Source organism: Saccoglossus kowalevskii, chromosome 18 (assembly GCF_978046115.1).
Source record: "Saccoglossus kowalevskii chromosome 18, keSacKowa6.1, whole genome shotgun sequence".
NCBI classification, from domain to species: Eukaryota; Metazoa; Hemichordata; class Enteropneusta; family Harrimaniidae; genus Saccoglossus; species Saccoglossus kowalevskii.
Window position 1 is genome coordinate 29973929 of NC_140658.1, and position 14465 is coordinate 29988393.

The 14465-nt window shown below is 36.1% G+C and overlaps 1 protein-coding gene across 1 annotated transcript; it reads right to left on the reverse strand.

Moving 5' to 3' along the window:
• Nucleotides 1-212: 212 nt before the first annotated feature.
• On the reverse strand, nt 213-1335 carry LOC100371122 (fibrinogen-like protein A). The gene is made up of 4 exons (XM_085493059.1): nt 1325-1335; nt 944-1053; nt 528-911; nt 213-301 (listed from the first exon to the last, which is right to left on the reverse strand). The coding sequence occupies exons 1-4, from the start codon at nt 1333-1335 to the stop codon at nt 213-215; spliced, it is 594 nt and encodes a 197-aa protein (XP_085349185.1).
• Nucleotides 1336-14465: the final 13130 nt, after the last annotated feature.

Here is a 14465-nt window from a genome sequence, read left to right on the forward strand (position 1 = left end):
TAATACCACAAACGATCGTCTTCTTTTTGTAGATCAATGTGTAGTTCATACACTCTGTTCAGGTTGTTTGTAATGAAATGTATAGCCTCGTTCCCAAGCCAGAACTCGCCGTTAATATTACGCTTGTAATCCTCCCAATATAGGTCATAATCTTGCGAGTGATCGACACGATGTTGAAAGACGGTCCAACCAATCTGTCCTTCTATTTGGCACTACACTGGGGTTCCATAAGGCAGGCCCTCGGGACGCATTTCATAAACGCCTGTTTCCGTATATCCTGCGCTCACGGCATCTTGGCAATCTGAAAGGAACATGAGGGATGATCAGTTGGAAATATAAATGTAGATTTTTTTTTATTCACAAGCAATGAAAAAGACACGAAAACAGGATTCACCATGAGGACTTCTTCGATATTCTGGATTAGGATTAAGATTGAGATTAAATTTAAATTGGGGTTAAAGTGAAGATTCTGCTTTTTCTGCTTAACAGTTCTAACTATGACATTATTTGCTTTATGTTATAGTCACCATTGTCATAGAATTTTCCATTTAGATTGGCAGTGTGATCATCAGAAAACCACATAGAATACCACCAACCACCAGAATACCTCTTCCCATAGTCAGCGTTGATGACGTCATCGTTATCACTGTCAAAAGTTGAAAACTGAGCCCCATTGCTGATACTCATAGAATCACCAGCAGCGCCACCATAAAATGATAACCACAGTCGGTATCGGTTGAATGCGTCCTCTATACGGAAACCACTGTAAATAGCCTGTGCGCTATTAGCTCTCCAGTCAGTCAGATCAACACGTAACTCATATTGTTTACCATTTCCATTGGTGAGATAAAACAGATTGTCATTTCCTAACCAAAATTCTCCATAAACTTCGCCAAATCCTTCCGAGTACTCTAAAAATGAACGGTTAAAATTCTGTACTCACCCGGCGCTGTATTATAGTCCACCCATTTCCATTCTTCATTTCGCAGTCGACCGGGAAAGCTCTCGAGGCGCCTAGAGGCCAAATCGTGTATACCCCACTGGTAGTATGGCCTGCATCATATACGTCTTGACAGTCTTTAAAAAAAGATACAATAATTTTAGTGTCTTGAAATGTAGTTCTGTTTATTTCTGTGTTTTTTGTATTTGTGTTGAAGTTTTTTCCATTCATGTCCACACATCTATAAACAGTGCGTTGTTCTCAAATAACAGAACGTTATGTCCCCGTGAACGCGGCGTGTTTTCATACTGTATTTGTACACGCTTCGCTCGTGACAATAGACCACAAGAAACAAGACATCACTGGTAAAAATAGACTTTTCACCTTACAAACATCGGGGCAAAGACACAATATCATTGTAAAATGTACTGTTGGCATTGATGTGAGGTTAGTATTATCACATATACCACAGCCCCCCAACAACTCTGCAGATACGAACAATTTGGGGGAAATTACATGTATTATGTAATGACGGTTATAAAACAACTAGCAGCTCCATTGTATGATTACACTGGTAAGTGAAACAGAAAACGTATAAGAGTTACAACAAAAACGTACAAAGAGCTGTATAATGATATGATTGGTATTTGCTATGAATAAGTATACGATCATATCTCACATTAGCTATTATTTATATTAACCTACTAATTATTTTGATTCATGTCTCATTTCCCGTTGCAAAGTGTATAAAGACAATTACTTCATAAAAGCAGTTATAATGCTATGTGTTGCCATTTATGTACTATATATCTAAATATAATTATTTCGAATATGTGTTCAATTATCATATACAAGAAAGACAAAATTTGATATGTCGAAAAAAAAATATTAAAAAATCGGACACAATCTTATCATGCGTTTCGCAATGACTATAGTATCTTGGCAAAACATTGCTTACTAAATAATTTTCGCTTCATAGAATATCTGATTTACCAAATCGTCCAAAATGACGAGAGATTAACACACTGACTCATATTGCTATGATTCGATTTCACAACACCAGGATACAAAACACATTATTATGTTCATAATAATAATTGCTTGATTGGCAAGTAGGAACAAGGCATTTGCGAAGTACAGAGAAAAGATACGTTATGCTGCATGGTACGTTGAAATAACCTTCAAATATATGCGGTAGGCAACGTTTGTAAAGAACTCGGCGATACATACCAACATATCTCTCGTCCTGACCATCGACGTAAATGTAGCAGATGGAAAAAACAAATAACACATATGCCAACATTGGATGCATGCTACTTCTTCACTTCGCTGTATATATTGCAGACTGTCGAGTGAGCTAAATGTAGTCGTATTTGAATAAATATTTATCTAAACTATGCATGTGAATTGACATATTATCGCCGAAATTTTGTTGCGAAATAATATATTGTGTATATAGTGACATTTTATCATTAATTGCGTCTAGATAAATATTGCAGCTGCCATAATCAGATACTCGCATCAGCGGAATTAGATTATATAAACTTACGTCAGCTGTATTTGTAGTATAGAAACCTGGGACATCTTCCCTACACTCATGGTATTTTGGATTTGCCAGCATTGAATACAGATTCAGACGATATGGTTGGCCGTGCAAATTGTCATTGTAATGTAAATTGAACATTTACAAAGAACATGAAAATATAAATAATGTGCTCTAAGTTGCTGTAACAATTTTGTAACGCTTTGGATATATTATGTGGTTTAGAAAACGTGGTTAAGGTTATTGTAAGTTATAAAAGGCACGTAATTGCATTATCAAATGATAAATCTGAATTAGAAGACAGACAGAAACGCAACATTTTAATCCGGGGCTTTGAAGATGTTCAAAATGAAACGTGGGATGAGACGGAAGAAAAAGTGAAATATCTGCTATCAGAAAAACTAGATATTGCTTACGTGGAGTTTGAAAGAGTACAGAGAATGGAAATGAGAAATACTGCTATAAGACCAAAAGTCGCAATGTGCGTGATATTTAAGGACAAGCAGGTACAAATATTTTCCTGGACGATCACGACAAACCAGAGAAATCCATAAACAACTAACTCTTCGAAAAGCAGAAAGAAGTGCGACGGAACAATAAACAAACAAACGTCAATTATAATAAAAAAAACTTGTTAGTTATACACGTGGAAGTAAATAAGTGTATGTGTAGTTAAGAAACCAATTCTGTTGTCAGACGAGAGGGCACATACATTATAGTTCAGATAATCAATATTATGAGTTGGAATGTACAGGGTGTATCAAAACATGTTTTAAATCAATGTTGTATTAAATATTGCACAAAATTTAATAAATTCTATATGTTTGAAATCTGACTTAGACAAGACAATGTTGATATCAGTGAATATTTTCCCAAATTTTGTTGAATATTAGGACAAGGCATGAGTGATCAAGGGGAAGACCAAATGGTGGGGTGTCTATTTGAGTGTCAAAAGATATTATGCGCGGTGGGCAGGTGTTGAATACGCATATAAACGATGCAGTTTTTAAACTTACACTTTATTGCCTAACAGTGATGTTTTGTGGAGTTTACGCTCCTTCTACAAAAGTATATTCAACAAACATATATTCAACTAAGTTATGCAGATAGATTACCTGACAGAGACAGTTAAGCATGGGATAGCGTTGATGGCATGCATGGTATGTGGTCTATAATTAGTTATCGGAAAGCGTCTGCTAGCCTACCGCCAATACCAAGTAAATGTTGGATGGAAAACTTTACCACGTTACATAACCATCAGAGTCCAGGTGGAGGCCAAACGTTTGATTATATATTTGAGAAAAATATAATGAGCGACGAATCATTAAATGATAATATGGATGCGTACATTGCAGACGACGAAATCGTGAATGAAGTTGCTTTACTGAAAAACGGTAAAGCGACTGGTCCAGATTGCATTCCTGCTGAGTTTTTGAAATGTTCAATTAATCAATTACTTTGAATCATGAGTTATTTAATTTTCAATTCGGGAAAATTTCCCAAAGGCTGGTCCCGCGGAATGCTTTTCTCAATATTCAAAAAAGGATTAAAATCAGATCCAAATAATTATAGAGGTATAATTCTTTTGGATTTATTTGGTAACATTTTCTGCAGTATTTTGAATAATAGATTGTGCAAATGGAAGATAATACCGGGGCAATTTTTGGTACGCAAGCAGGCTTCAGCAAGGCATTGTCTGCTGCAGACAATACACTTGTTCTGTATGCTATTCCTCAAAAGTATTTGAGGGAAAAAAAGGGGAAATTTGTATTGTATTTTTTTTGCCAAAGCTTTTGACTCTTTGGGCATTACGGGGGAAGATATGATGCTATCAATTGTCAAGTGAATGTATTGTGATGTGAAGTCATGTATTAAAATTGATGGTGGTACCTTAATATTGTAACTGTAGTATTGGTGTGAGACAGGGTAGTATATCTCACGCTAAGAAACATATTGATTAAAAAATAATATTGTTTGCATATCCCTAATCGTGACAAATGACATCCAACTCGGTAACAGTGCTTATAAACCTTTGAAATATATATATATATATATATATATATACAAGGCCAACCAAATAAAGGAGAAAACCCTCGCATAATATTTATGTACTCTGTTTGGTATGTTATATGTTAATCATATGGGTCTGTGGCATGGAAAGACGTTAATACAAGTTAAAAAAATATTATGTGGTTTTAAGAGCAGGAAACAGTTGTCTAATAGGTGATTTTCCGTTCAACTGCGAGATCTTGCGAGGTGCATGAAAGACGCGCGTCGAACGTCTGCCGCAAAAAGCGAACGATTTGATTTTCAACTCGAATTTCTTTATTTTGTAGCTCACATCGACAGGCCGATCTTCGATCAGAGGAATATTGCTTTCGAATACCCTCACTTAATCGAAATTGTCTATCGTCAAATGTATACAGCACATTATTAAGCATGGAAATGCCCCAAAATATTTTTGGGTTGTCGAATCCCACGCAATGTTTGACGCTACTACCTTTGTCTGTCCTGTTTTTACGTTCGATTTCACGCATAACGCGTGATTCTCGCAGTGTACGGAAAATGGTCTATTAAACGTGGTTAAAACCACATATAAAGGCGAGTATCCCTCATTTGGGTTATCCATAGCAAGATCGCGTGTTAGGCTACATAAAATAAAAACAACATATTATTTAAAAATATAGATATTGTATTTTCACACCGTATTCTTTATAATGAACTGTTTTCCTTGTGATTGGCTTTTGTAGACCACGGGATCACCCATTTATCAATGGTCTTCATCAATGTATTTATATTTAATAATTCTTAGAAAATCAACGGACATAAAACCTATTTACAGGCTCCGATTATATGTAAAACAAACAAACAAACAAACAAACAAACAAGACAACAGTCAAGACTATTTGATATAGCTATACCGTTATAATTGGTAGGCTGAGACTTCAGTTCACATTTAAATATTGGGACAATTAATCCTTAACACAAAGATTCAGGAACCTTGTTTGACTTGAATACACTATAAATAGCTTGTGCAGAGCATTTAGTAAATAATGCGGACCATATTAATTCCTCTGATGTTGCTTTGTTATTTTGTAGTGGTTTAATAGATTTTTCATTCCATTTTTAAGAATTGATCGAATTTTTGTCACCACCACGCTTGAGTACAATAACAAACTTTACAATAATAAAATTTATTTAACACTATTGAAACTAAACTTGAAACTTTGGTTCATGATAGACTATTAAATCGAAGTGGAAAAACTTCCGTCACTTGTTATACGGTCCTTGTACAGCCTCAAAGCGCCACGTGAAAGGTGAATTTCAACACATAAATACAACAAACAACTCGAACCATAACACCAGGTACTCATCTACACAGAAAAAAAACGATACACGATTTATCAACGTGTCATAATAGCGCATGGCTGTAGCAGAAAGTAAATAATATAGTTGTGGAGCTTCGTGCAATTTGGCTTATGTTCTAGTTGATACAACATTGTCATTGCGTAAGGTTGAATCGAGTGATATATATAGGCGTCCAGTGATATCTCCCATCTGACATTATTTATTTAAGGAATTAAGGGCGACTGTCTGCGATGTACAACACCACCCGAGTCCGATGATTATGCAATAATGGGTATCATTATTTCATTTTATTTCATCATATCCAAGGAATATTAGGACTTTGGATATACACAGCTCATGAAGTATAAATCCCTCTCGTGATTAGTCTTCACATAGGTTCCACGGGATCGGAATCTCCAGTGGCAATAATTGGAGATATTGTTCGGCTATAACTGCTCGTACGCTCCAATGATTAGACACGGCACGATACGTCTTGTGAAGCCTACAGCTGCCCGAATAAAGACCCACACTTTATTCAATACTCAGTTAAATCATGTGTAATGGATGCGTATATAAGATTGCCTTCTAAAGTTACATTAGCCAATCACATGGCAACGACTCATAATGATATTAACATTCAACCAATTATAGACACGTATAATAACACATTATGTCGCAGCCAATCTTGTCGCATTGGGATAATAAACTTGTTGGTTTGTGTCAACGGCAAACTCGGAAAACACTAACCAATCATAGTAACAGTGTGCCTCGCTGAAATTAACATAACAATTGTATAATCATGCAAATATCAAATTATTTTATTATGTGAATAATTACCTAATGAATTTACAATATTACTGGTCGGTCAATCGTGTTGATTCTCAGACGTGATAATTTCGCATATTGTCATCCAGACTGAACACTAGTCAATCTATGAAACATGTTATCATGACGCTAAACAGATTACAATAGAAAAGAAATGTGGTACATTTAGTATTTTTCGTAGTATGTAAAAATTTCGAGAAGTGGAAAATGATTAAAGTTGACATTAAAATCCACATTTTCGAATAATAAAAGTTTAGTAAGTTCATACGGGGTCAATTACTAGACCAGTAACCGACGATAATATCTATAGTTATGCACATTATTTATCAATTTTCACCATACACTTAAAATACTATGGGTTGCACCGTGTCAAGACAGGGTGTGATAATATAATAATTAACGTTTTCACACTAGCAATCAGTGATGACGTTTGACAGAAAGCTACTTCATAGAAGATTAGAACTATGTATTACGTAATATGTGAATATTTGGTATGATCGAGGTAGTCTATCGCACATTCTAGGTTGACTCACGTGGTATACAAGAAAACACGATCAATCTTATTGGACAGAGTAATTGGTGCATAGAGACCTATAGGTCATTCATTGTACATTGCTGATATCACACCATTGTTGTGAAAATAAACTGTCCGGTGTATGAGACGTAACAACGTCCTCCACTACTTCAAGGTTGTCCACTACTTCAACTACCCGCCGTGATCCCGAGTGCAATGTTGAAGGATTCCTGTCTCCGATGCGATATCCAGGAGATTAAACGAATACCAAACGATTTACCATACAGTGTTATGGTAGATGAGAGACAACCGACCCAGAATCACGTGAAATATGGCGATATATTGACAATATACAAAAGCTGCAAGATTTCAGGCTTTGTTGTACACCACGAACGAGGTGAACATTTCATGTTTATTCCAAGTTCATATAATGGAACTTTTTGTCGTTCGCCAATACTTTACCCTCATGCTGAAGACCTCAAGGAAGCAGGCATCAAAGAATTCGTCAAAGCGACTAGAAACTGGTCCTCGCCATTCAGCAATGCAGATTCGGTATATTTAGATGACACTATGCGTGTAATTAGCCGAGGATTCATAACTATCAGTCACCACGGAGTGAGAGATGAGTTGGAAGTCTTGATATGCAGGCTTCGAGACGAGCACACTAAAATGGAGACGAAAACTGTCAAGATACCCATGTGTGCTGAGGGTTATTTTGAAAAAATTGACGACCCCAGAACTGAACAGATATTCCAAATAAAAGAATTTTCAGAAAGTCTGCCTGAAAGGGTGGTAGTACGGGAACGAGGGTCTTCAGAGTTTAAGTGTGAACGTGAGTACATAATTCGTGAAGGCAGACGAATGGAAATACAATCAGAGATCACGCTTCACGCCGTCGTGGTTCAAAATGAAAACAACAAGAAAGTACTGGAACTGTTTAGCACCGATGTGTTGAAAGTTATACCTGTTGAGCATAGTGCACAACCATCGAAACCACGTGACGGTGCCTCGATTATTATACCAAGAGGCGCGGTGATAGGAAGAACTCTTCACATCATAACAGCAGCACAGGCACAGAGAGTAAGAGACTACCATCTATATGCGTCTATCGATGACCAATGCGATGAACTCGATATCGCTTCAGCTCGGGCGATTCCCGAACAGGCAGTACCGGCACCCCCTGGACGAAGACCTATCCACCGCGTGAAACCATCGCGTCGACAAGAAGATATCGACTTTGATGACGATGATTATGAGTACCATGTAGTTACGAAGACAATGAATGGTCCCAAAGTGGCACCAAAACCCAAGAACAGAAAAGTCAAACCTCCAGTTTTCCCACGCCAGCTATGCAACAATTTATGTTAGTTAGTTTGCACACAAGCGGTGTCAACAATCTATAAATATGTGTATGATGAAAGTTGGTGGTTATACTACTGTCATAACACTCATAATTATCACCTCGTTAAACCTCGTTTTTGTTAGTTTGTTGTTGTTGCATATTATCTGTTGCATAATTTTCGTTCGAAACGAAACTATGAGGACCAATAATGTAACATTTTTGAAATCAAACAATTTTAGTCTCTATTTTATATGCCAAAACGGCCACAAATGTCCTTAAAGCATACTATTTACATGAAATTCTACTCTATTACTCGCACAATACAAGAATTGTTACACCATGACGTATGGCTTTAGGCACAATGTAAATGAATAGTATCGACTGTCATTGTTTGCACGCATCAATGCTGTCAAGTCTATAATTAGAAAGGCCAAATATTTTGCTAACTGCAATTATCTAGCTTCCCCCCCCAGAATTTGTGTCGTTTATTGCGAAGTTTATTCAGTCGTCGCAGTCATACATATAATCTAACTACATCACTGAAAGTAAAGAACGAACTGCAGCGGTAAAACAGCAAAACATTGAAGCCAACTACCAAGTAATGCACCGTCAGTTATGTCACCAGCCTGTCCGTGTTGAAATGTACTTAGGTTCCATTGGTCGTTAATCACAATATCGCCCAAAACTTACAGAAAGTAGTAAACAGTTGATCCTTGCTGAAATTAAAATAACAATTGTGTAATCATGCAAATATCAAATTATTTTATTATGTGAATAATTACCTAATAAATTTACAATATTACTGGTCAATCAATCGTGTTGATTCTCAGACGTAATAATTTCGCATATTGTCATCCAGACTGATCACTAGTCAATCTATGAATATGTTATCATGACGCCAAACAGATTATAAACATAAACGAAATGTGGTACATATTGTAAATGTCTGTGTCCTTTCGTAGTATATTAAAAGTCCGGCAAATTCTGTAAAAAATTGCAAAAATCATATTTTCGAAAATGGAATTTTTGGTAAACAGTTATGTTTTGAGATTTATCATTGAAGGTTTGTGGTCGAAAAGGGTATCTTCAATCGATATTTCACACTAAAAAGTAATTTAATGCAAATTTGTTGCAGCAGGTTTATTTTTGGAAGTAACAATTTACAGAACGAAACGCTTATATTAGCCTGTAAAATTGTAATATCCTACCTGACATTTTTGCTTCAGCTCAACTGGGAAAAAATCTTAATTAAACTAAATATAAACAACTAAATTCTACTATTGCTGGTTCCTGTAAATAGTTGATTTCTGATTTCTTCTCAGTTTTGCATGCACTAAATATCAACTTTCATACTTCTACAGCTACAATATAACTGATTTGTCGACTTTGTCCACTAATGACAGTTTACATGAACAAAATAATTGTTGTCTTGAATATACAGTTACAATAGGTCATTGCTTCTTTTGTATTTTCCAAGTACATCTATTTTTTCTCTAATAATTATAAATTCTGTCTCAAGGTGTGTGGTCAAATTTAATGTTCAGTAATTATGAATTCTCTATTTCCTGAACGAGATAATCGTCTGTTTTATAAGTTCAATCTTTCATAAATAACTATATTGAACTATAAATGTAACATCCCTGTCAATAAATTTACTCACTATATAGTATTTATAAAATTCCAACATTACACAACAATTTGGCAACATGAAAACAGTCTATTTCCTGACACAGTTACACTGTGTCGAGTCGTTTTAATCCAAAAAATACGCACACCTATATTACTATACGTTGCACGACTTCTATCGCTCAAGAATCATCTTTTGTACATCTTTTAGGAACTTTATAATATTCCAATCTATCACACGACTTAGTATATTCTACAAATAATGATATTCTACCAATATGAATCTTTTAGGACATAGTTTCCCAAATCCCGCCACTGATCGTATGAGACAATTATTCGCCGAGGCGCGGTCGATGTTAATATTTGTATCATCTGCGAGACCAGTAGTCTCTGTTATTCCTAATTTTGCGATGTTCCTCATCATACAAATGCCTGGGCTGTTTGTGAGAACACTAGGAATAATACGGAAATTAGAGGCGGTGACTTGTAATCGCACCGACAGGCAATACATGACACTGAGTGTACCACCATGCGCCACCGAAACATCTACCACCGTAAATTAACAGCGCTATCTCTATCTCTTGTAGTAAACTGCATGTTATTTCGATGACACAAATCACCGGCTGTTGTACCTTTTATAAAGGGGTCATATGTAAGTACCAATGACCTGACCACGATTAGATTAGAGTATTTACATTTTCAGAATCATCTGTGAAGTCACTTGTTGACATAATAACAATGTTGACATCATCGTTATCTTTGTAAATGTTCGCGAAATGTGTGCTATAATTGATACGCACACCTGGTGATTCTCCCTTCAAATGGTGTCAGCCACAGTCGATATCGTTTGAATGCTTCCTCCAATCGAGAACAAAGTGCGTGTCCAGAATTGGCCTTCCAACAGTCATTCCCATTTTGAAGAAAGATTATGTTTTTATTTATTCCCCATTGAGTTCACCGAACCCATCTAGTTCTCAATTCCATTTACAGGGCAAAGTATTATGATCCATTCATTATCATTGTTCATTTCACAATAAACCTGAACTTGTTTCGTGGCGGTGAGCGTCCAAATTAAGTATACTCTATCTAGTCCCACGTACGTCTGTTAACAATTGTATATTAGCAATTGTCAATCTTTGTAATGACGAGACAATCAAACATTTTGTTTTATATTTTATTATTTCCATTAGTTTAATTCATAGTCCTTAAACGTTTTATTTTGATGATGATTTGGGTTTTCTTTCCTTGAGATAAATTAATAGTTACTGATTAATCTGTGATTAATTATCATTGGAATGTTCATACGTTTTTAATAATCGTAGTATTCCAATGTCAGTGAAATACCGTTTACAAGCTTAATTTTTGTCAATACGTGTTTGATTATTGTTATTACGCACTCCACCTTCATAATCTATTGTTAAATATAATAAGTGTTATGTTTCACCTGGATCCATATATCTGTCTTCAAACTATATTACTAAAAACAAAACTATATATCTTAAATTTGATAACTAACGGGAACTGTGCCATACAGGATGTGTAATTTTGTGTTTTTGTGAAAATCATAAAATTTATAATTTATCGAGAAATAAATTTTATCTCAATAATATATTCTACGATTTTGCACCGTGCGCACAACTAGGACGAAAGCATGGTTTGATCTCGCATTTTGTATTATTGAGTTCATTTCGGTTTGATCTATTTTGATGTAATAAACCTAATGTCTGATCTACGTCGAACTATGATGGTTGTACCTATTTTACGAAGGTCTGTTTGAAGGAGAGAGTAGAGTTTAATTCAAGGTACACGATTGGTAGTTTGTTTCTTTTTATTTTTTACTGTACTAATGATGGATTCGTTCGTAAAACTCGTTCACAGAACTCTGTTACTTTGAACGTGTAAACCATCCAAGAATTGTTGTGCAGTGACGCTCACTCACACGGTACTTAAAAGCAGAAACACATATTCTGATATTAATAACATTCACTGAGTTACATACCCAGCTATGTTGATAGCTCATCTATTCAGGCATTATGGTGTGAGCATGTCATGACATCGGCAGTCTAGTTATAAATTGGTAAAATTACGGCAAATCCTTTTTATTTTGGGGAATGAATGCTACAAAAAGTACCATGCGTCATAGTACGACTCGTACACATATATTGCTATAATGGCGCAACAATCGTTTCTCTCACGTGTTCTCAGAACAGTTAAATAATCTGCAAAACAATCAACGATGTGCAAGGAGTGACTGTGTTGCAACTCGCTAAGTGATGACAGCATTTAATTCTCAATCAATATGGTCACGAACGCCACCTTCGTCTGTTGTGAAATATTAGTCTCATTACTCGATGTAATTAGAGCGTAATCTTTCAAATCTCGTTTCAGAACCTCAGCACTCAATACTTCACCTCAGTGCCCTAGGAAAAGTTCCAAAGCGTCACAGAGAATCTCTAATATTTGGAACCAAGACTCTTTTATTTTTTATTATTTATTAAAGTGTTAGGTTGATTGGATTAAAGTGTTTAGGTTGTGCTGTCTGGAATGCAGCAAAGTGTAATTGGGTCTATTTATGTGCTTCAGTCCGATTTCTCCCATGCACATGGTTGAAATTTGTGAACGCGCAAATCCCCCAAGGAAATCAAAGTTAGGATTGCATGTTATTAATACAACTACAGATATCATTTATAAGGAACTAAAAGGTGATATTGACAATGAATTGTGCATACAAACACGATTACATAACACGAAACGGCAGTAGGCAAGGAGGCTCACTTACTATAGGCAATAACATGCTTACATTTTCCACCATGACACGACATAACACTATGTACACACTGGTAATAACACAGTAAGGCGAACAACACAAAAAAATCATTGCAACAATGATGGAAAGGTTGTATACATCTATATGCAAATATCATCACCTAAACACTGAAAATAACTCATATTTTACTTCTGGAATGCTAAGTAAATCATCTAACCAATCGATCGAGTAAAGAATTGTGCTCGCATAGTTGCCTCTAACGTAGCTTTTATTGGTGTCAGTCCGACAGAAAATTCAAAACTAGCACAAAGACCAAAATAGCCAATGTAACACATTTTAATTCGGGTTTCATACTTCATTGGGTGCCATTGACATGACATTCTGATTGTCTGTGAAGCCCGCAATAGTGTGACCTAGTACCAGGTGTCTAAATACGACCTGTAACTCTCTCGGGGTTGATCTCTGATCTCTCTCATTTCCACATGCCGTGACGAAATCGTCGTATTCAAATTTATATATATAATTCCCGACTGTATCGCCTGGAGTATTTGAATATACCAACCACGGTGGCGCATCGCACACAACGTGCATTGGCGTCTGAGTATTAAAGTTCGTTGATGGCGCTCTTCAAAAGACCCAGAGTACTGAATATTGACTAGTTAACCTGCACTGCGAAGAGCTCTTGTTGTTTGTGGACTACCAATGCCTACACTTATGTGTACCACGTGTTCAGTTGCTAACCTGTGACCAAGGGGCAAAGCGTCATGGTCAAAATATAGCGATCCTATGGCAAAATACTGTTAAAACGACAAGTAAACCCAAAGCAAATGTCTATATGATGATTAATATCACTATTCATATCGTCACAGGGAAATTTGTTCTTTTAAAAAGTGGGGGTTAATGTGCCTACAATAAAAAAAATAAACGCATCGTATCTTCCTACTCACCACTGCTGACAGCGGGTTATACACAAATGAAAGCATAGAGCTCTGCTTGATATTAGCGAGAATATTGGCAATGGGTTGCTGATCTAAATCGTCATTTCGGTTTTCGGTCTATTATAACTGAGAACATTGAAAGGTTTCCAAAAAAAAAAATTGGGAGCGAAATCTGCAAACACGCATGAAAACAAGTCAATATGCCACGGGTAATAACCCCTGTCTAATTGCAGGACCACACAGTTGATTTGAAAATAGAACAAAAACCCACTCTACTCAACACCATGACTCGCATCTAAATGCAGGACCACACAGTTGATTTGAAAATAGAACAAAAACCCACTCTACTCAACACCATGACTCGCATCTAAATGCAGGACCACACAGTTGATTTGAAAATAGAACAAAAACCCACTCTACTCAACACCATGACTCGCATCTAAATGCAGGACCACACAGTTGATTTGAAAATAGAACAAAAACCCACTCTACTCAACACCATGACTCGCATCTAAATGCAGGACCACACAGTTGATTTGAAAATAGAACAAAAACCCACTCTACTCAACACCATGACTCGCATCTAAATGCAGGACCACACAGTTGATTTGAAAATAGAACA

Excerpts from the sequence above, each read along its gene's own strand:
- LOC100371122 (XM_085493059.1), bottom strand. Across the intron at positions 912-943 it reads GGACTATAATACAGCGCCGG|AGTACTCGGAAGGATTTGGC; the intron begins GTGAGTACAGAA and ends GTTCATTTTTAG. Across the intron at positions 302-527 it reads TGGAAAATTCTATGACAATG|ATTGCCAAGATGCCGTGAGC; the intron begins GTGACTATAACA and ends TGTTCCTTTCAG.